General features: G+C 43.1%; 2 protein-coding genes across 5 annotated transcripts; one reads left to right on the top strand and one right to left on the bottom strand.

The window, feature by feature from the left end:
* Positions 1 to 3,802: 3,802 nt before the first annotated feature.
* LOC120670418 lies at positions 3,803 to 5,456 on the bottom strand. The gene is made up of 8 exons (XM_039950506.1): positions 5,348 to 5,456; positions 5,185 to 5,262; positions 4,888 to 4,962; positions 4,573 to 4,808; positions 4,285 to 4,485; positions 4,094 to 4,186; positions 3,914 to 4,012; positions 3,803 to 3,808 (listed from the first exon to the last, which is right to left on the bottom strand). The coding sequence occupies exons 1-8, from the start codon at positions 5,454 to 5,456 to the stop codon at positions 3,803 to 3,805; spliced, it is 897 nt and encodes a 298-aa protein (XP_039806440.1).
* An 8,739-nt stretch (positions 5,457 to 14,195) lies between these two features.
* On the top strand, positions 14,196 to 21,594 carry LOC120669613. 4 transcript variants are annotated; one of them, XM_039949410.1, is made up of 12 exons: positions 14,209 to 14,559; positions 14,665 to 14,738; positions 14,790 to 14,877; positions 15,567 to 16,485; positions 17,138 to 17,222; positions 17,514 to 17,625; positions 18,595 to 18,707; positions 19,619 to 19,716; positions 19,858 to 19,934; positions 20,548 to 20,622; positions 21,027 to 21,089; positions 21,230 to 21,594. In XM_039949410.1, exons 4-12 carry the CDS (start codon positions 15,580 to 15,582, stop codon positions 21,399 to 21,401), a joined length of 1,701 nt encoding a protein of 566 aa, XP_039805344.1. In that variant the 5' UTR covers positions 14,209 to 14,559; positions 14,665 to 14,738; positions 14,790 to 14,877; positions 15,567 to 15,579; the 3' UTR covers positions 21,402 to 21,594. The 4 variants fall into 4 exon arrangements, with proteins under 4 accessions (XP_039805343.1, XP_039805344.1, XP_039805345.1 ...); XM_039949409.1 differs by having other exon boundaries at positions 14,196 to 14,559; positions 14,665 to 14,877; XM_039949411.1 differs by having other exon boundaries at positions 14,665 to 14,877; positions 15,577 to 16,485.
* Positions 21,595 to 23,566: the final 1,972 nt, after the last annotated feature.

Here is a 23,566-nt window from a genome sequence, read left to right as displayed (position 1 = left end):
CTCCTCCCACCGGCCAGACCGGGGGTCAGGGGGCCGTGCTGGACGTCGTCGGCGAGGGGGACGTGGTGGTGGTGGTACTTATGGCCCTGCTTCTGGTGCTCCTGGTACTGGTGGTGGCTCTGGTAGGGGCCCCGCTCCCGCTCCTGCCCCTGCCCCTGCCCCTGCCCCTAGAGGTACGCCCTGGCCATCCTTTAGCAACTCATGGTCAGGGCGCATCTCGATGTGGCCGTTCCAGGGTCAGGGAGGGGGCTCTCGCCCACAGCAGCCGGCGATCATGTTCACAGGCGCGGATCCCCTGTTCGCACCATCCTGGACTCCACCCGCTCATCCCAGCCAGCCACCCTCTTGGCCTGGGGGGTGGGACCAGGCCGCGCTGGCGCAATCCTTCAGCACCATGGGGCTGACTCGGGTGCCTCCTTCCACACCACCCCAGATGCCGGTATCCTCTCTTCTGTCCGACCCCCACATCCCTCTTGTCCTTCTTCCATCATGGTGGGTGATGGGTCCTGTCTTCCCATCACCGCCGTGAGTTCTGCTCCTGGTTCTTTCCGCCTTCCTAATGTTCTTGTTGCTCCTCAGATGATTCATAATCTTCTTTCCATTCGCCAGTTTGCTTCTGACAATTCTTGTTCCATCGAATTTGACTCCTCTAGTCTTACTTTGAAGGATTCGGCTTCCCGGCGTCTGCTCCTCCGATGTGACAGCTCGGAGCCCCCTTTACACCCTTCGCCTTCCTACTTCCACTACTTCACCTTCGACTTCATCTTTGTCTGCTGCTTTTGCCACGACGCCGTCTTCCACCACCTGGCACCGCCGGATTGGTCACCCCGACCGCGACGTTTTGGCTCGGCTTAGTCATAGTACTGATGTTTCTTGTACTAGGGCTCCTATTGAGCACCTTTGTCATGCGTGCCATCTTGGTCGTCATGTTAGACATCATTTTTCTTCTTCTTCTTTGCATGTGACACATGCCTTTGATCTTGTTCATTGTGACCTGTGGACTTCTCCTGTACCCAGCATTTCTGGTTATAAATACTATCTGGTGGTGGTTGATGATTTTTCTCATTACTCTTGGACTTTTCCTTTGCGCGCCAAGTCTGAGACTTTTCCTACCCTCCTCCACTTCTTTGCCTGGGTGTCCACTCAGTTCGGCCTCACCATTAAGGCCGTCCAGTGTGACAATGGGCGTGAGTTCGACAACTCCACCTCCCGCTCTTTCTTCCTCTCTCGGGGTGTTCAGCTGCGCATGTCTTGTCTGTACACCTCTCCTCAGAATGGCAAGGCTGAGCGGATGATTTGCATGACGAATGATGTCATGCACACCCTTATGATCCAATCCTCTCTGCCTCCCCGCTTCTGGATGAGTGTCTCCACACCGCCACCTACTTTCTCAACAGCCTTCCTTCCACAGCTTCTCCTGCTCTTACTCCTCACCACTCTCTTTTCGATACTCCTCCCAGCTACGACCACCTTTGTGTCTTCGGGTGTGCCTGTTACCCTAACAAATCCGCCACCGCTCCTCACAAGTTGGCACCCCGCTCGACTCGTTGTGTGTTTCTTGGTTACTCCCCTGACCACAAGGGGTACCGCTGCTTTGACCTCTCCTCTCGCCGGGTCTTTATCTCCCGACATGTTGTGTTTGATGAGTCGGATTTTCCCTACTCCACCTCCTCTACACCTTCACCTGACCCCGAGTTGGAGTCCTTGTTTTCATCTGACCCGGTGGTTCAGCCACCTTTGTCTGTCTGTCCTCTCCCTGCAGGTTTTCCTCGTACACCGGCACCGCCTTCGGTGGTCTTTGCTACGCCTCGCGAGGCCCCGGAGCCTTCTGTCGTGCCATGCACGGGCCCGGTGTCTCCTGTCGCGCCACGCGCGGCCCCGGTGTCTTCTACTGCACCACGCGTGGCCCCGGTGTCTCCTGTCGCGCCACGCGCGGCCCCGGTGTCTGCTGCTGCGCCACGCGCGGCCCCGATGCCTCCTCCTGCACCGGCCCGCTACGCTTAGCCGGTGCAGGTGTACCGACATCGCTCGGTGCCGGCACCGGTGCCGACTCCGGCTCCGGAGGATCCAGTGTCCCCGCCGCCACCTCCACCGAAGCCATCGCCGCCGCCACCTCCACCGTATCGCTCGTGTGTCGAGCCGGAGGTGTACCACCCGCCCGTCATCCATCGGGACCCTGGTCATACTCATCCCATGGTGACTCGACGGATGGCTTCTCAGCCCATGACTCTCTCCGCCACCGAGGGAGAGCCGCGGATCTCTCCGGTACCCTCCTCTGTCCGCGTCACCCTGGCGGACTCGCACTGGCGTCGATGGAAGAGGAGTACGCGACTCTTCTTGCCAACCAGACGTGGGACCTCGTACCGCGTCCGTCTGGTTGCAATGTGATCACTGGCAAGTGGATCTGGACGCATAAGCGTCGGGCTGATGACACATTAGATCACTACAAGACTCGCTGGGTTCTTCGGGTTTTCACCTAGCGACCTGGTGTGGATTATGATGAGACTTTCAGTCCAGTGGTGAAGCCTGCTACGGTGTGCACAGTCCTCTTGCTCGCTCTCTCTCGCTCTTGGCCTGTGCACCAGGTGGATGTGAAGAATGCGTTTCTTCATGGCACTCTGTCAGTGACAGTCTACTGTTCTCAGCCAGCGGGATTTGTGGACTCCAATCGTCCGGATCTCACTACAACAGGAAGGGTTATTAACGACAAGATATGTGGTCGTTAAAAGTGCAGATGTGGTCGTTAAAAGTTATTAACAACCACAAAAATGTGGTCGTCCATGGTCGTTAAAAGTTCCGTCGTTAATACTATTAACGACCACATACAATTTCTGGTCGTTAACTTTACAATGACGACACAATATGTGGTTGTTGAAACTCTACTATCAACGACCACATTTTAATTGATAACGACTACAATTTTGATCGTTAATACTATTTTGACATGTTGCATGAGGTATTCAACGACCATTTCCTTCTTTTTTAACGACCACAATTTTTTTATCAGCAACAACTTTGTACTATGGTAAATAGCTTTAACAATCACGTCAAAAAGATTAACAAATATTTTCAGATCGGCTACTTTTGGGGAGTTAACGACCGCTTTGCACCATGTAGGGAAACCCTATATTTTTTAACAGGAAAAGAATGCATGCTTGTTAAAAAAATATATTTGCAAAAAAAAAACATAATCCAACATCATAGTGCTTCATGTTTTTTGCAACAGATATCAAGGACATGAAACTAACAAAGGCTAAGGCCAATCCTATAAAGAAGATCAAACTAGCTGTAAAAATTGGCATATGCATGCAATGTAGATCTGCTCATAAACCATTCACTTGTCTTGTTTTAATAATCTTCATCCGGATATCTTGTTCCCTACAATATGAATGTTTCATATCAGCACTGAAAAATAGGGGAAAATCAGGAATAAACAATATTTTTGAGTGTCCATGTGCTTACAGCTGATCCCGGTGAATCAGGTTGGCTATAGTTAGCACTCATATACTTCTTCATTTGTGCCCATTCTTCTTCCATTCGGCTCATACGATTGTTAACTTTTCGATTTTCTTCATGAAGGACTTGATTATCATCCTGAAGTGCTTGTCTTTCTTGCTCAGACTATGCTAGTTTTTCTACCAGTTCAGCCTTGGTAATAGTTGGTAATAGCTGGACTTCTCAAGTCTCTTGCTTTTATTCCACCACCATAACCAACAACATGGTCACGCCTTGTGGATGGGAAGCACTTGTCCACAAGTTCTACATTAGAAAGAGAAGGGTTCAACAACCTTTCCTTCTGAATCTATGCCTGCAGAGCAAAACAATCTGAATTATCGTCTTATACCAACACATATGTAACTATTATGAGGTAACACTGAACAAAAAAAAGGTCCATGTGGAATTATAAACTTACATGCTTGCCGGAGGTTTTAGAATCCACAAAAGTTCCACCCTTTGTGTGAGTGATAGAAAATAATGTGTCCAAACTTGGAGGCTTGTTTTCATTGCCACCCTATAGTGATAGAACAATGGAACATGTAATAAATTGACAAGTAAAAAAGTGAGCAATGAAATCTATACAGTCTATACATACATTGTCCCAAATGATCTGTCTGAAAGGTTTGCTACCACTGCGATGATGAATTTTTAAGTTAGATATATTTTTGGAGTTTCTCTTGCTTTTTTCCTACATTTTGAAGAAATTATGTTACTAAGGACAATCACAAGGGGTCACATGTAAACCACACAAGTTATTATTATATAAGATGCAAGATTAACACTTACTGTGAACTCCTTGCTGTAGAAATGTTCTTTGACAAGCCACTCCCAATCTTCTTTTGGAATCTCTTGAGGACAATTCTTAATAGCATGTTGCATATTCCTTGCTGGCTTAACAAAATGCCGATTTAAGTCTCTAGCATGCTCCATGATCTCATTTTCGTAGACATCAACTTCAATATTTTGGTCTGCATTTTCGAACTTGTCCTACATGCGTGTTAAACAAGTATTGTTATTTGGACTTTGCTGGAGGACAAAAAGAAAGAATAGGCAGCTGCATAGGAGAGCAGTTACCTTAATTGCATAAAAAATGTGCTTCTGAGCTACTGGACTTATATCTGTCCATTTCTTGACCCTTATTGGAGTGATGTTAAGATCACGCACAATTCTACCCAACTGTCGTGAGAATGTTTTAGATAAAGCTCTCTTGTTATAGAACCTCACTTTAATTTTCTTGCCTGCCTTTAGTTTAGCAACCTTCTTGCATTTATTTTTTCCACGACCTTGTTTCTTTTCAACTTTTTTGTCACCTGAAACATTAATGAAAATATCAGAACAATTTTGATCCTGTCGAGACTGATTTTATTTCACTTGTGTTAGTGGTCATACGATTTAATCTATCTGCAAGATGCTGATCCTCTTGTGCTTCTTCAGTCTCCATGTTATCATTATTAGACAATCCGTCTGCATATGATGTAAATAGGGGAAGCTTGAGAATATTGTAAAATTTCACCTAATGTCTATTTAATGACACTTTAATCTATGATTGGCTAACACTGTCACAAAGTTGAAGGTTACAGAAAATCAGTGCTCATCTCTGAGTGGTTGACATTTAATTTTCAGTACCATCATGCATTGAATATGTAGTACTCTAAGGAATCAAAGTCATTGCAGCATGTCTCCTACCATGATCGACAGACCTTCCATCATCTCTGCTCCATCCAGCATGCATCCTATCTTGATCAACTAGATCTTTGTTCTTGGCTACAAGATAGAAGCATTAACTGCAAATAATAAAAAGTTTTAATTCAAGACGGATTTTCTAATGTTTTCAGGGTCGGAGTCACACATAAGAACTTCTTTTCTTTCTTGTTCCATTCTGACCAATCTGTGTCTTCATCTTCTGGTTTAGAGCTAGCATATGCAAAATATGCACCTTTGGACTTCGGTGTATTCATTGTCCTATCACACAGATCATCTAATTCAGCTCCATGTTCTGGAATATCTGTAGGAGGATAGATATGAGTCAAATAACTAAAAATTAGATATTATATCAACACCTTAATACCTTAGTGCATCTGTTCTCTTGATAGAACTAATACATAAGGATAACATAGCTGTAACATTATTTACCCTCAGGTACTTGGAAATGGTTCTTGAAACTAGTAGCTTTCTTGATTGAAGTATGAGCACCATTGGTGCCTACATTACTGCTGTTGTGGATTGGTGCACCGCTATTGGTATTTGGATAGGTTCGCTTCGCATGTTGCTGACGAAGTAGTCCAGGACTTATGTATTGTGACTTAGCCAATGCTGTAGCCGTGAGATTTCCATACCTGCCCCTTTGCATAGTGAGAACCTGAACAAATAGCAGCCATATCAATTACTTAAAAGTGGTGTATGAAGGGAAAATTATTATGATAAGCACTGAACCTGGTAAGCAGCCATATCAATTACTTAAAAGTGGTGTATGAAGGGAAAATTATTATGATAAGCACTGAACCTGGTAATGGAAATATAGCAATATTCTTACCTGGTAATGAAAATATAGCAATATTTCTTAAGAGTGGTGTGCAGTACATGAGAAGAGATTAGGGAAAAGAAACAAAGGATTAAACCTGCTGCATGCTCTAGCTAACCTTGACTCTAATTGAACTCTAGGCCATACTGTACTAAGGCTTACACTAACAACTAACCAACTCATGAAAAAATAGCACCATCATGGTTTCCTCTTTCCACATGATGATATGTTTGAAGGGTCCTCAATGTGCTCGTCTTCATAACCATCATCAGGTTCAATTGCTTCATCATCTGAATCTCCAGGGGGTACATCATAAGTGTCACGTGGTTGCATTTTGACGACCAAGTGCCATCCTTTGATTAGATTGTCCTTAACAAAAAATACTTGAGAGGCTTGTCTAGCTAAGACAAATGGCTCATCTGTCTTAAGTAAACACTTGAAGTTTATGCTAACAAGTCCATAAACATCTGTCTTTATCCCTCGAGAGTTATTAAAGATGTCAACCCACTTGCAATGAAATAATGGCACTCGCCTTCCACCTAAAAATTGGAGCTCAAGTATCTCTGTCAAAACACCATAATATTCTACATGGTCCTCATCCATGCTTCCATCAGAAATAACAGCCACCCCACTATTCTGTGTACACCGGTTCCTATCACGACTTTCGATGCGAAACCTAAAACCATGTGTATCATAGCCTGAAAAACATGTGTTTTTTAGAGGGCCTCGTGACAATGACAAAAGGTATTCCATTAGTTCACTCTTATCATTTTCATGTAAATGATGAACCTGCAGATTTAAAACATATCATGCAACCTCCAGAAACATACCTATTAAACATGTATGTGTACAAAACTAATATTGTGTTATACCTTCTCTTTAAACCAAACAATAAAATTTTGGTTCCAAAGGGGTGTAAACTGTTGTAATTGGGAGCCCTCAGGACTGTTGGTGTACTCACTACAGTACCAAAAAAACTTAAATCATCTTGTGAAAAGAAAATAATATGTACGAATAGTATGGCCTGAGCAACAAATACCTTATAAATGGTTGGACCTCATCACAATTTCGGAGAACATAAATACGGGCTTGTTGTAACTCAACCATACCAGGAGAATTCTGGTAAATAGAATTTTTCATGGTCTGATGTATCATTGATTCTTCCAGGTCGATTGTGCATTGTCTCCATATCATCCAAGTACCTCGAGCACAATGTTATAAACTCATATGCAAGATAGACCTCTGCTATGGAAGCCTCTGGGTGAGCCATGTTACGAACTAGGGACTTTAGAAATTTTATTTGCCTCTCAAATTGATACATCCAATGATATATTGTGGGTCCACCAATCAGGGCCTCGCTAGCCAAGTGTACAGGTAAATGCATCATGGGATCAAAAAAAGAGGGTGGGAATTCCATTTCAAGTTTACATAATGTGCTTGGTATTGTACTCTCAAGTTGCTCCAGTTGCTGAGTTGATAATGCTTTGGAGTTCAATGTGCAAAAAAATTGGGATAGCTCTACCAGAGGTGCATAAATGTTTGTTGGTACAAGTCCTCTTAATGCAAAAGGAAGTATATGATTCAAGATGACATGGCAATCATGACTTTTCAGTCCAGAAAGCTTTCGCTCCTTCAAATTAACACAACGGCTGATATTAGAAGAAAAACTATCTGGAACTTTCAAATCTCTGAAGAATTGCAATAGTTTATTCTTTTGTTCAGTAGTGAGATCGTAATGTGCTCGTGGATAATCTGTCTTGCCATCATCTTCAATAGGATGCAGATGCAGCTTTAGGTTCATTTCTTGCAAATCAAGGCGACTATTAATATTATCCTTTGTCTTTCCTATTATATTTAGAATTGTTCCAATAATACACTCACATATATTCTTTTCTATATGCATCACATCCAGATTGTGACGCAGAAAAAGTGTGCTGAAATAAGGTAATCGAAAAAATATGCTTTTCTTTAACCAGTTATCTCCTCTTTCACTGTGTGATATCTTGGTCTTCTTACTCGGATCCTTAGACAAGACTACCTCCTCTAGATCATTTACCTGTTGTAGCACCTCATCTCCTGTTAGTGGCTTTGGTGGGCCACGATGTTCCCTGGTACCATCAAAAGAAGTTTTATTCTTTCTCCATTTATGATCATTTGGAAGGAATCACCGATGGCCCATGTAGCAAAACTTTTTACCCTTTGATAACCATAATGACCATGTTTCTTTGTGGCAAACGGGACAAGCCAGCCGTCCCTTGGTGCTATGTCCTGATAGATTCCCATATGCTGGGAAGTCATGAATAATCCAAAGAAGAGCTGCTCGGAGTGTGAAATTTTTCCTGGTTGATGCGTCGTAGGTGACAACGCCATTATCCCAGAGATCAATCAGCTCTTCAATTAATGGTTGCAGGTATATATCAATTGCATCCCCAGGACCTTCTGGTCCAGAAATCAGCATGGAAAGCATTATATTCTGCTGCTTTGTGCACAACCAAGGTGGCAAATTGAGAGGAACAAGGAATATAGGCCAAATGCTGTATGAGGTTTTCATGTTAGTAAATGGATGGAAACCATCACCAGCAAGGCACAGCCGTACATTGCGAGGTTCAGAAGCAAAAGAGGGATGGGTATCATTAAAATGTTTCCATGCTTTAGAATCAGCAGGATGCCTCATCACACCATCATCTACCCTGCCCTCATTATGCCATGTACAGAAACTAGCAATTTTCCTACACATGTACAGTCGCTGAAGTCTTGGCTTGATTGGAAAATATCGCATAGTCTTCTCTGGGATCTTCTTCCCTTTGGCTGACACTACATCTTCACCTGAGTGCTTATCTTTCTTCCATCTCGATCTGTTACATACCTTGCAGAATTGTGCATCTATATCATTTTTCCAATATAGCATGCAATCATTGTGGCAAGAATCGATTTTTATGTAGCTTAGTCCCAGTTCCTTCATAATCTTTTTGGCTTCATAATAAGAGTTTGGCAAAGTGGAATTATCTGGTAGAAAGTCCTTGTGGAGTAACTCCACTAACATGGAAAAGGACTTGTTACTCCACTTCGCCAAATTCTTTGTATTAAGCAACTTAACAGTAGCAGCTAATTTAGATATACTAGATCCTTCATAAAGAGGTTGGCTCAAGTCTTCAAGCAATTTGTAGAATTTTGCAGCTTCATCATTTGGTTCCTGTTCATGTTCTTCATTGGGAGTTGGTGGCGTCATAGTGTTGCTGATTGGGTTAGTTTCTTGGGGAAATAAATCCATCATCAACTCTTCCATTCCATTATAATCTTGTTCTTCAGTTATTTCATAAGAGCCATCATCCTCTTCAATTTCTGAATCTGTCTCAGGCTCACCAAAACTTCTCCATGATGATACCAAAATCTATAGTTTCCTATGATCCCAAAGATTTTAAGATGTGAATACACTTCTCCACGAGATTTGGAGTATGTATTGCAGCATCTGATGCATGGACATTTAATTTCATCAGAACTACCTGTCCTATTGAAGGCATTGTCCAGAAACTTTTTTACACCAACCAAATAAATATCTTTTTTGGAGATATTCCCATCTAAACATTCCTCACTGATACGTTCATCTACTAAATCCATCCATGCCTTACTTGGTGCCATCTAGTGTATTTTAGTTGTGCCAATGGATATGGAGTCAAAATAGAGGTACCTATCATTTACAAATTACAAGTAAACTTTTACGAAAATTTTAATGAAAAAATGCCAATATATCAATATGCCTAATTGCTAACGATAGAAAAGCAAATGCGCATGAGATCCTAAAGGATCGTGAATGCCCATCATATCAAACAGCACATTCTCCAGTGCAGTTCTGAAGCAGGAGCGTATGCAAAATTGATTAGGGAGGTGGGAATCAAAATCAACACACCTAGAGAGGGAGGTGCCAGCCGGATGCGAGCAGTCGGCCGAGTCGTCGGGGACGGATGGCAGCGGCAGCAGCCGGAGGCGTCGGGGACAGATGGCGGCCGGAGGAGTCAGGGACAGATAGCAGTGGTGGTGGCTGGACGCGTTGGGGACGGATGGCCGTGGTGGCGGCGGGTGAAGGTGTAGGGGACGGATGACTGTGGCGGCGGCGGCCGGAGTTGTCGGGGGCGGATGGCAGCAGGAGGCGTCGGGGATGGATGGTCGCGGTGGCCGGAGTGTCGGGGACGGATGGCGGCGGCGGCGGCCGGAGTTGTCGGGGGCGGATGGCGGCCGGAGGCGTCAGGGATGGATGGTCGCGGTGGCCGGAGGTGTCGGGGACGGATGGCGGCAACGTCTGGAGGCACAAGCAATGGTGGGGACGGCAAGGATGCTGGCTAGAGGTGCCAGCGATGAAGGTGCAGGGCGACGAGAAGGTAACTGCACAGCCGTAGCCCAGGAACTGCGGAAGCAATTAGAGATCTCCTACAATTTAGGTGATGACTGTTGCAAAATTATTTTATTTGCACCACAACAGAGTTTTGGAATCTCCTGCCACCAAAACAAAGCAACCAACGAGTACTCTTTTTGTTTTCCCGGGCAAAAACGGATCTGATTCACTCCTCGATCTCATTTTAGTCATATCTTTGACCACGGTATGTATATGTGGTCGTGAGGCTGTACAATTTAGCGACCAAAAACAAGCTAGATAATGACGGGACATAATCTGGTCGTCGCATATCCTGGATACCTTTTTGCCGAAGGTGGACCAGCCCCACGACGACCACATATTGTACGTGGTCGCTAGGTTTAGGTCGTTAATGTCTCTTTTTGTTGTAGTGTCTGATCTACCGGCTCAACAAGTCTCTTTATGGTCTAAAGCAGGTTCCTCGGGCTTGGTATTCTCGGTTCGCCACGTTCTTGCTGACATTGGGGTTCACCGATGCCAAGTCTGACACTTCTTTGTTCATCTACCATAGTGGGGATGAGACTGCCTACCTGCTGCTCTATGTCGACGACATTGTGCTCACAGCCTCCAGTCAGCAGTTACTTCAGCGCATAATCTCCTCTCTGCAGCAGGAGTTTGCTATGAAGGATCTTAGTCAGCTCCATCACTTCTTGGGTGTTACTGTTGAGCCTCGCCCGTCTGGTCTTCTCCTTCACCAGCGGCAGTATGCACTCGATATTCTGGAGCAGACTTGGATGACTGATTGCAAGCCTTGCTCCACTCCTGTCGACACTCAGGCGAAGCTGTCTGCTGCTCTGGGTGATCCCGTGGCTGATCCTACTGCCGACCGGAGTCTTGCTGGAGCCTTGCTGTACCTCACTTTCACCAGGCCGGATCTCACTTATGCCGTTCAGCAGATCTGTCTTCATATGCATAATCCCCGAGAGTCACATCTTGCTGCGCTGAAGCGTCTCCTCCGCTATGTCCGTGGCACTGTTGACCTCGGCCTGGTTCTTCACCGCTCCTCCTCTATTGAGCTGGTTGTCTACACCGACGCTGACTGGGCTGGCTGTCCGAACACTCGCCGCTCCACTTCCGGCTATGCCGTCTTCCTGGGCGGCAACCTTGTCTCATGGTTGTCCAAGCGGCAGCCGGTGGTCTCCCGCTCCAGTGCCGAGGCGGAGTACCGTGCTGTCACTAACGGCGTGGCGGAGGCGTCCTGGTTTCGACAGCTCTTGGCGGAGCTCCATAGCCCGCTCGCCAAGAGCACGCTCGTCTACTGCGACAACGTCAGTGCCGTGTACCTCTCCACCAACCCCGTCCAGCATCAGCGGACGAAGCACGTGGAGATCGACTAGCACTTCGTCTGCGACTGGGTCGCTATCGGCGATGTTCGGATCCTCCATGTCCCGACCAACTCCCAGTTTGCTGATATCTTCACCAAGGGTCTTCCCTCCTCGATTTTCTCGGAGTTTTGCTCCAGTCTCAACGTAGCAAGTGGCTAGTTGTGGCTGCGGGGGTCCCTGTGTGTACTTTCTTTGTTCTCCAGTCTTAAACTCCGCTGCGTCGGTAGTTCAGACTGCGCGGGGTGTATAGTTTAGGCCCACCTAGAGGCCTATGTAATGGCTACTATATTACCCACTATATCTAGAGTTTGGAGGAATACAAGGAAATTAACCCCAAACAGTATTCAACTAAACACCGATTATTGTCGTCACAAAATTTTGTATATATATAATAAAGCATACTATATATTGGTTTGGTCCAACACAATCACCAATAGGTGGATCCAAAGTATATATAAAATAAGAATCAGACCACAACATATTGTATCCAAAACGGACTTGATTATGTTGAGAACATAAAAACACAATAAAATATGTGTCCAAGAAAACGCATCGTAGGGAAAAAAATCTACCATGACTCATACATGATCTTTGTCCGTGAAACGCACGGACATATTTTCTAGTATACTATATATCCCATGTATAATTAAAAAAGGTAATGACTTTAGTACTGCTAGCCGTAATTTTATTCAGTATGTACACACTATTTACATCTACTAGTGGAGATGTATGTTTCACAGGCACATGTTTAAAATATAATTATATTTAAAAATAATTGAATTGCATCAAATAATTACTAAAAATTAAATTTAGCTATTAATATAATAGCAATCCAATTTAATTTAGTATGAACTAATCCAAGGACTCGTATGAAATTGCGGACTCTGGTATTTCGGAAAGGCTCTTGCAGTTTATCCTACTCATACACGTATTTCATTGCAGAATTGCATCCTTTTGAATCCAAACATGATACATCGTAAAAGTTCTTTACAAATGTATCATATATATAGCCAAATAAATATAGAAATAACTAATGAAATACATGGTCATTAATTGAATGCATTGACTCAAAATAAATATATATTATTTAGGTACTACATATAATATAGTGGTGCAGCTGCAATAATATTTCAAGCTACTCATCAACCTTATCAGAAGTAACCAAATCTTTCAAGTCTGATCTGATGCTAGATCTTTCCAGGCCATACTTCATACTTCTTAATGAGTACAGGAAAACTTTACGGACCCGTTACCTTTTTCTAATCGATACCAGTAACCTTCTTTAGCATTATCTTGATTGCACGCCATTCAATTAAGACCGCTTTAGGAGAAGTCCAACTTTGAAGCAGCCTGCATGCATGTCTCAAGTTCTAATTCGTCACTTGCGACAGTCTGCTGGAGCATGGTAAAATGGTACTGCCAGCCTTTTCTTCCATCAGCTTTTCAAGTGGATCCATCCATTCGACCTAAATTGTTACTGGCAAGCTTTGAAAACCTGAATGACTACAAGGGTGATGTGTCCACACAATAGTGTAATGTAGCTGAAGCACTCAAGCAGTTTTTTTAGCTCCTATCATATCAAAAGAAATCTTACCATTTAGAAATATTAAATAAAATTTATTTATAAAATCTTTTTGACAGATGAGTGTTAATTTGCTAGACGAATCTAACGAGCCTAATTAATTCACGATTTGCTACATTGATGCTACAGTAACTATCCGCTAATTATGGATTGATATATCTCATTAGATTCGTCTCGAAATTTAGTCCCAGAGTTAGTTTTATAATCAGATTTTATTTAATATTAATAAATATCAAGATTATTTTGAATGTGACATAGTCTAAAGTTCAGCCACTGGAACCAAACAACCCCTGAGTGAGGAATGATGCTGAGTAAGAACACAAATCGCGTACATAAAGACATATGAGAATAATCACCGTGTTCGGCTGCTCCATTCCTGGCTGCTGTGGGCTAATCCATCTACTAGACTGGGGTTGTACAGGGCAGCCGTTCAAAAAGCCCGCTGAAGTTGTTCGGCTGGGGAAAATGTTTTCCAACAAACCAACAGCCGAAGACTGAGCTTAGCTCGGGTGGCTGCTGGCGAGGGTGTTTGCCCAGCCCGCCTGCGTTCGATTCCTGGGATCGGACTAGGTGCTTCACCGGAGATTTTCCCCAGTGTACAGTCTCCGCTTGGATGCTTTCAAGCATTGCCTCTCACGCGTGAAGCTATAATGGGATCGTGACGTGCCCGTCACCTACGGAGGATTCCGGTGATCTCGAGAAAGATGCGGTCTAAGAATCTGAGTGTAGTTGTAGGTTTGTGTAGTTGTAGGTTTGTTTGTACATGTGTGGTGTGAATAAGGTGTGCGTGTGTGGAGTGAGTGTGAGTGCCTAGATGAGAGGCTTAAAAAAAAAACAAACCAGCAGCCGCGCCAACGGCTCGGCGACGGCCACACGGCCACACCCCAACGGCTCGGCGACCTCCACTCCCTCCCGCTATCTCTCGCCCAGTGCCTAGGGTTCGTCCTTCCGCCGCCCCGCATCAGCACCGACCGCCGTGCACCCTCCACCCCTCTCCCGATCGGCCGCCCTCAGTCCTCTCCGCCGCCTTGAGCGCGCAGATCCAGAAGGGGTGGCGCCGGCCGAATAAGCCCCCTCCGACGGCTCCATCTCGCGCCACCCGCTCATCGGCTCCCCGTTCGTCCTCCTCCTCTACTGCGCCCCAACCCGGCCTCCTCGCCGCCTGCCGCCGCCGCCGCCGCGTCGTCCGCCCTACCCGCCGGTCCTTCCGGCCCCTCCGCGCCAGGTGAGATCTTCTTTTTGCCCCGTCGACGCCCCTCCGCCCCTCCCCCATCACTTCCTGCACATCTCATGCCATTCCCCTTCTCATCTTCTTTTCCCCTCTTGGTAGGGTTTGAGTTGCCTGTGAACTGCTCGGATGCTAGCTTTTAGTACTACTGCAGCGGCCCTGCTAGTCTGCGAGAGGAGTTGATTAGCTTTTAGTACTACTGCAGCGGCCCTGCTAGTCTGCGAGAGGAGTTGATTGATCTTGTGGGTTGCGGCTCACAGAAATGGTCTAGATCGACGACCACCCTGGACACTTCTGTTCTTGCCTGTTCCAGCGGTAAGTGTTCTATATTGTTCAGCATTACTAGTCCATTCTATTAGTAGGTCCTTGTGGATCAGCATGTGTTTTGAAATGCAACCGGTGATTCTGTTCAATCTTTTGGTGATTACGTAGAGCCGTAGAGGGTGTGATTTCTTCGCTAGGGTTGCCTGAATGTCTGATATGTCCAGTTTATTCAGATTGGGGAAAGCAATTGAGTTTCAATATCAGTGTCACATTATTATCAAAACTCAAATGAGAAAGTATCAGGTTCACATGCTGATGAATACTTGGATTAAGCTCAGGTCCAAGGACCGACAAACCCACTGAAGAATATTACTTGATGTTGTGTTACTACATACTTTTCTACCCCGCAGTTATATTCTGAATTATAAAATATCAAGCAGCCATTGTCACTTCTAGTGTAGCTAAATTTGTGTAACGGGCAGGATGAGAGACTATGTACTATATGAAGTACTGGCGCAGCTCAACTTTACAGGCTAAAATTTAAATGTGTTGAAGAGGACTGGGATTCTTCTCAACACAAAAAGGTTCAAAAACACATAGGCGTATTTCGGGCTACACAAATAATATTCTAGTTCCGTACTTGGTTTATGATGAGATGGGTCTATTGTAATATTAGATATTGGACATGCATGACCTCACTGAATACTAATATCGGTTCATTTCATGAATTTTTGGGCCAGCATCAAACAGGGAATGGAAAGGGGTTCTGCTGCAGAGTACAGTGAGGTAAAGTCTGTGGTAGGCAGCAATGAGGAGAAAAAGGCCCAGAAAAGCAAGATAGACAAGGGGCAGAGAAAGAGGAAGAAAGACAAGGCCAAGGGTCACGGAGGTGATGGTGATAGACTAATTCAATCTGACGACAAGAATCATAGTGTTGACTTGGAGCATGCTGAAGTGTCAGCCAAGATGGCTGAAAAACCGAGCTTGGAGAATACAGAGGTCATCATGAGCAAAAGGGATTTGAAGAAAGACTGGAAGAAAAAGAAGAAAAATAAAGAGTTTGATACTATCAGCCAGAAGCAGATAATTGATGCTAACGATGGAACTGTTGGGTCAGAACAATTAGAAATGAACGAAGGAGAAGGAGAACATGATAGTAAGTTAAAGAAGGGCAAAAGGAAGCACCGGGATGGCGAGACTTCCTCAAATGGTTCTTCTCATGATCAAATTGTTCCAGTGGGTGATAAGAAGAGGAAAAGGAAGGAACCTTCAATTACTTTGGAAGAGAGCAATGAAGTTGACACGTCAAAGATCTGGCAAACCACAGAGGGCAAGAAAAAGAGGAGAAAGGAGAGAGATAATATTGGTGTGGACCTAAGTCTGAATACACCAGCTGGAGATGGCAAGAATTACAACAAAGAGAAAAAAACGAGTAAGGATGACAATGATGGTTCCAAAAGCGGGAAAGTTAACTTTGCACATCGAAAGGACAAGGATAGACGAGTGAGATTCACTGATAATGTGGAGGTGTTTAATATAGATGGTGGTGATGATCATGAAGAGGGTGATGGGAGTGGCGATTCTGGTCTGGTGCATGGCAAACGGTTTACCCCTGAGGAAGATGCGAAACTAATGGAAGCCATTGAGAAATATGCAGAGGTGTCTTCTCTTGCCTTATAGTCTGTATTTATTGTTCACTTAATAAGTCATGTGTGTTTCTGGATAGTGCTTTTGCTTGCTAATAAGCGTAGAATCATGTATTAGGCTATTAGCATACTTAATTGACTGGAAAGTTGGACCTAGACATGGAAGTATGAGACAGCGCTTGCTATTGTTTGTTACTTGGTGATGTTCTTTAACTTACATAGATGGATTGTGAAAATTCTTTTTCCAAATCAACCTATACTACGAGACTATTGCCAACTATTTGTTGAAATGTTAAACATATTGATGAAGTGAACTTGTCGTGTTGCACTTATATTTGCGTGTACTGTTTTGTATAAGAAACTTCAACTGAGCATTCAACATTCATGTAATCCAGCTTTTGTTATGCTTATTTATTTCCTTTATCTTTTGTGTTACCTTCAATGGTGGAGTTCGGGATGTTATTTACAGAGTCTAAACCCGACCTTTTAGGTAATTTGTGTTCCATATTTGGATAATAACCTTTATTACGTGTATTAATTATTTTGGATCCTGATGTTATATCATTCTTCCTACTTTCTTCTATTTATCAAATAAATAAATCAGTGACTTGCACATTCTCAGTGTGGTCCAAACTTCAATTCTGTTAATGTGTTTCTTGGTATAGATGAAGCAATTAGGAGACAAAGGGTTAGAGATGATTCGTGCTAGCATGCAACATCCAGAGATCAGGGGTTGCTGGGCTGAAATAGGTAAGCCAAAAAGATCTAAGCCTCTAAGGCTATCTGTTTTACATTCTCTTATGTTGCCTTTCCTTTTTATGATAATATCAGTTATATATGTAAATCTGGAACTACAAATGTAAATCAGTCTTTATGATCATATTCTTTGATTGCAAACTTCGTTCCCACAGAATATGTACTTTGCATATACTTTGGGAAATCAGCTAGTGAATAATGTAACATTGCTTGAATCTCTTTAGTGTATGTTTTCCTGATCTGGGTAGCAGATGTCATATGACTTATTAGTGATTTTTGTTGCAGCAACATCATTACCTCATAGACCACAGATGGCCGTATACAAACGAGCGCGAATTTTACTTTATAGAAGTGCTGAACGTAAATGGACTCAAGAGGAGTACGAGATAGTTCGACGGTATCATTAATTTCTCCTTCTGAGATCATATGAACTTTATTTTATTTTGTCCATTTTCATGCTAGCGTTACTTATTTGATGTTGAGAAAGAATCATATTATTCTCTAATGTGGTTTGCCTGAGTTTCTATACTTGTGTGTTTTAGTTATGGAACTCAACCAAAAAGTCAGACTGCATGGACACTAGTCCTTAACTCTGTCTTGATTCTTTACCATTCCAAATTGTGCTATGAGATGAAGAGATAACTACTAGCATCACTGCATTTTAAACTCAAATTAACTACAATGGCATATTGGCATGTATGGTAATATGCTATATAGCTCTGTGACTTCCCTATCTATAGCCTTGAGTTATTTACTTTGGTACTTTCTGTATAATATTAGAATTTTCTTTAAGAAGTTGAGTTTTCTTTGTAACTGATGCTTTTACTTAGATATGTTATTTTATTTCTCGGTACCACTGTCACGTATAGATATGTTATTTTATTTCTCGGTACCACTGTCACGTACACACTACGTAATACTTCGAGTTTTCCCTAGCTGTTGCACACCTCCTTACTGCAGTATACTTTCTTGGTATTTATCTTGAGAAGTAATCTTACGCTTCTCCTATAGTATCAGGCACATTAAATGATCTGGCATGTAGGATTTTTGCTGAATTGGTAGTAATTGATGAGAGCAAGGAAAGTTGCATCTTCCTGGTGATACAGCTTAAACATGAAGTCCTCAAATCCAACTATTGGAAACTGCACAGTAGCACTTTGGGGGTGGGTGGGGGTTGGGGGGGGGGTTATTTCCTTGATACTTGTTTTGGGTCCATTGTCATAGACAAAACATCATCCAACAATTAATTGCATTGGTAGTTGGAAGGAACAAAATTTCATATCATTCTTGTATTGGAACCTGGAGTAGCCTTAAGATCTTGTTTCCGACTGGCTTGATATGACTAAGATTGGCATGCATGGCACAGGTTTGTTGAAAGGAATGGCACAAGTTGGAAGGAATTGGCAACAGAGCTTGGAAAAAGTGAAATCCATGTAAAAGATACATGGAGACGAATGAAACCCACAAATTTAAAAAAAGGTGTTTGTCACTGCTATGACTTATAAGATTATCATAATTTAACAGATTCATCTGTGTTTCACCAAACTTGATTCTTTAACATATAAATGTTTATTTTCATTATTGCAATTATAAATCTTTACATTATTCTACCTGCTGTACACTCTACCGTAACTTGCATTATTTCTGTGTCACTCAGGTAAATTGGTTTAGTAAAAAACAAGATTCTGGGATTCAGCTGTAGAGCAACTTTTTTACTTAAGTTTATTTTGTGATATTTCGGATTTCATTAGAAGAGATAATTTTATAGAAACTGCTTATGGTTTGTAGTTTATCATTTACTAGCCAATATGCCCGGGTGTTGACATGGCTGAAGGTCCCGTAGGGACCTTTTTTTGCAATGGGTTTTTCTTTGACACGAATTTTGTTGTGTTTTCACGTTCACATTATATTTGAGCCCATTTAGTTACAATATAGTGTAGTTGATCGATTCTCATTATATACACTTCCGGTCCACCCGTCAATGATACTTGTTGGACCAAGCCAAAATTTCTGGTTGAAACGTTGTGTACTTTAGTAATAGGTAGTATGAACCAGGGTTCTCATAGTTGTACCTACATCTTTGGATAGATATTCCTTATTTCGGTGGATATGGTTGGCCATGTAACTCCGAATTTGCAGGCACGTTTTTGGAGAAAATGTCAAACTATAGTTACTTTGTATGACATGGTTAGGCTTCATGTGGATTTGTATCTTAAGTTAATAGTTGTTTTGTTAATCAAATGAAAAGATAGGTCATAAATTTCAAGGGATGCAAAATATGGGTTCTATGATTTTTCTACCGTGGAGGAAGTTCATTATATATCATAAGAGTTAGAATTAGTTTGCCAACTTATCCATCATGGTGCCCTCTTTAACTGGTAAATATTCAGGGGCTTGGACTCAGGATGAATACCAAAACTTGTTTGATCTGGTAAATTTGGACTTGCGTGTGAAAGCTCACCAAAAGATCACTCCTAGTCATCGCCAGGTGTGTGATTCTTTATCGGTTTATCCTTGTCCATAATATGCTTTTGACACCAGATCTCATGTTTACTATCTTCCATCAGTGTTCATATTGTTTCATTCCTGCATACCATACGATCAATTGATTTGTTTACTTTTGTGGCAGCTAAGAGATAACATTTCCTGGGAGGCCATCAGTGAAAAATTAACCACCCGTAGTAACAAGGACTGCTGCTTGAAGTGGTTAGTTTGCTAGCCATTTGATGCATAACATAATTCTCTTTGAATCCACCTAATTTTGCACTCCCTCTGGTTTTAAATGTATGACTTGTTAAAGAAACTGATTAAGTTGTCCTGACGTCATACATTTAAAACTGGAGGGAGTAGTAGTAGTTTTATATTGGTCTGCGTTTCTTTCTCAAACTCATTGAGACAACTCTGGAGCTGAATGTCCATGCATTGCATCACTTCTCTCTGTATAAGTTTGAACACACTATTTAGTGCAATGTTGAGTTTCTCTTCGGTGTATTTGATTGTTAGACATTTTCCAGCGAGGCTAGAGCTGCCACATGGCACTGGTGCAGATTCTGCCAGGAATTGAATCATTAGAATTGCATATGAATTATCTTCCACATTTTTTAGCTAACATGCTTTGTATTGACACTTTTGTCAAATGCTTATTAAATTCAGAATGTTTATGGTTTTATGATAGTGTTGAGTGTTGACTTGACATACGTTTACTAATGCACCCAATCCTTGGTACTCCTAATTTTGTTTTGTCTGTCCTTATTTTTCAGCTTATATATAAATTAACTATCATCCCACATAGTCACTAAATGAAACTTATGCATACCAGGTACCAGCAATTAGCATCGCATCTGGTTAAGGAAGGAATCTGGGCAGATACTGATGATTATCTGTTGATGGAAGCGTAAGTTATATAGGTTATATATATATATATATATATATATATATATATATTGAATTCTTTGTCATAATTAAATGTTACATATCATCTCCAAGATGTTTGTGTTATGATTATGATCTGACCTAAAGTGCCTGCTAATATATATTATTTGAGTAAGGAAAAAGCCTGTATTTGGTCTCTATGCTTTTGATTTATATGTATATGTATATTCCTCCTCTTGTATATTTGGTCTCTATGCTTTTGATTTATATGTATTTGAGTAAGGAAAAAGCCTTTCAGATTATATGTATATTCCTCCTCTTGTCACCTACTCCATTTTTTCCTGGTAGATTTTTTTTTCTTTTAGATATATGTTATGATGATACATTATGTATATCCTGCACTGAATTTTCTTAACAATAAACCAGGCTTCAAAAGGTTGATGCTGTTTGTGTTGAAGATGTTGACTGGGAGAGACTTCTTGATCACAGGTACTTCTGATTGCTCATTGCTGACTTCGCTTCAACAGTCTGTTGGTATTATCTAGTAGTTTTCGTAAATGTCCATATTTATTAGAACAGCTGGTATTTGTCCACTTCAGCTACAATAACGGGTTATTTCACTTACTCAGATCTGGGGAGCTTTGCCGTCAACGGTGGAACCAGATGGTCCGCATGATCGGTGGCCACAGAGAGAAGCCTTTTATCGAGCAAGTGGAAGTGCTTGCAAGGCGGTACTGCCCAGAAATGCTTGATTACAGGAAAGCTGAATCGTCAGACACACTTACTGGAGGAACTGACTAGTGACGAAGAGCATAACCCTCTTACTTTTTTAGAAGCAAGCATAGCCCTCTTACATCTGCCCTGTAAAATGTTTGGCTTTGTTTTGTATGGCATGTGGAAATATTAGCAATATATGGTTCAATCACCTGCGAAGAATGCAAACATGTCGCATTTTGACCGTAACAAAATATATTGTTTAGGATTGAAAGAAGTCTGCATAACCTCCCAACCTATTACAAGTGGACTATTTAACCCTCAAATTATAAAACCAAATGTTTTACTCACTAATCTTTGCAAAGATCGTTCAAATGACTATTCGGGCTGGTTTTCTGTAGTCTTGCCACCATGGCGTATTGTCATACCACGCTGGTATGAGCTTACTGATCAGGACGGAGATGGACACCCTTTGGCAACTCGCTACTACTGATGGCGGTGCCATTCTCGCTTCTCGGCTGCGCTACCCTGCTAGCCACCGCCTTTTCACAATTTGATGAGGTAGGCTGACCCCGGGGCCATGGGCCATAGCTCGTTGCAGCCACGGCAGATCTGCTACATGATGTAGTGCTTATTCTGTTTAGGCCTTCAAGGTAGGATGTTTATTAGTCATTTGTTTTTTCCATAGTACAGTGTTAGGGCTCTGAAAGAAATCGAGTGCTCGTAGCCTAAGAGGGGGAGATGGTGAATTAGGCAAACAAAAACCTAGACCTATGGCTCCAACTATTTTCACATAAATTAAACTAAGATCATGCTATCTATATGTGCAACTAGTGTTTATCTAGTGTGAAAACCCTCATCCCAAAAGAGGTAAGTAACCTATAGCCAATCCTATTAAGATTCCACTCTAGAAAAGTAAAGGCACACAAAGATTGCAATATGAAATGCGGAAGCTTAAAGGAGGGATGAGAGAATGCAAACTCTTGTGACACGAGGATTTATCTCGTGGTTCGGTTAGCCACAAAGGCACACCTACATCCACGTTGTTGAAGCACTCACAAAAGAGTATTGCTTCTCGGCAATCAAGTCTCTCCCGAGGACACCAAGCCCACGGTCACCTTGATCCCGGGTTCCACTAAGGAGCTTCTCCACCAAGAAAGGGGGTCTCCATATCCCCCGCACAAAGCTTGTCGTCGCCGCTCCACACCAAGCCGGAGGGTCGAAGACGTGCCGGCGAGTCACCAAGACTCCAAGGATGGCCGGCTCACCGAGTACATTCTTGAGCTGCTCTCAAGCACACCACACAAGGCACACAACCTCGCTATCACATTCAAACATGAGCTATCCTAGCACTCTCACTTACAAAGATGTGCTAAACCTAAAGGATTTGATCACTAAGCACTTGGGTTGGCTTGGAGGTGTTCTTCAATGTGTCTAGGGTCTCTCTGAACTCCAGCAAGCATCAAATGACTGGGGGAACCCATATATATAGCCTTCCAAATGAAGTAGCTGTTTAAGAGCTGTTGATCACTTTCTGCGTAGGGCGTCGGATAATCCGACCAGGTGGCTTCGGATCATCCGGTCACTCACAGCCCGAGTGTAGCCGTTGGGTTTTCAAACTGTGAAAACTGCTGACGTGGAGGCCTTCGGATAATCCGAGGCTTTACTCCGACGGGGCGTTGGATCATCTGGTCCTTAAGGAAATTCTTCTTCTGCGCCACCAAGCACGCCACAATTACTCCGACGCCTTTGTCCGACGTGGCGTCGGTTGATCCGGTCCTTAAGACAGCGCCTTGATCCCCCCAACATGCTCTCTGAAGAATCACCCGAGGCTTGCTCCGACGTGGCACTTTCCTGGCGTCAGATAATCCGGTCTCTCTTGATTTTCTTCATCTAAGACTTGGACCCTGTCAGAGTTGATCCGACGCCTCTTGATTTCCCGTGTCGGATAGTCCGTCTTCTTGGGTCGGATAATCCGACCTGAGGGTGTCGGTTTATCCGAACCTACTCTGTTTTCTGCTTCATCCTTGCAAATCTCTGCATTTTCACTGCGACTTGATATCTCTACGGTAAGTTGGACACCTTGTCTCGACGGTGCATTGGACGTCTCGTCTCGGCGGTGCATTGGACATCTCGTCTCAACGGCGCATTGGACGTCTCGGATATGGTTTGGACGTCATCCAAGGGACCTAAAAAATCTTACAAGTGTGATCTAGCAAACTCGTTAGTCCCATTGATTGCGTTGTCATACG

This window comes from Panicum virgatum, chromosome 4N (assembly GCF_016808335.1).
Source record: "Panicum virgatum strain AP13 chromosome 4N, P.virgatum_v5, whole genome shotgun sequence".
NCBI lineage: Eukaryota > Viridiplantae > Streptophyta > Magnoliopsida > Poales > Poaceae > Panicum > Panicum virgatum.
This window is presented reverse-complemented; position numbering and strand designations above follow the sequence as displayed.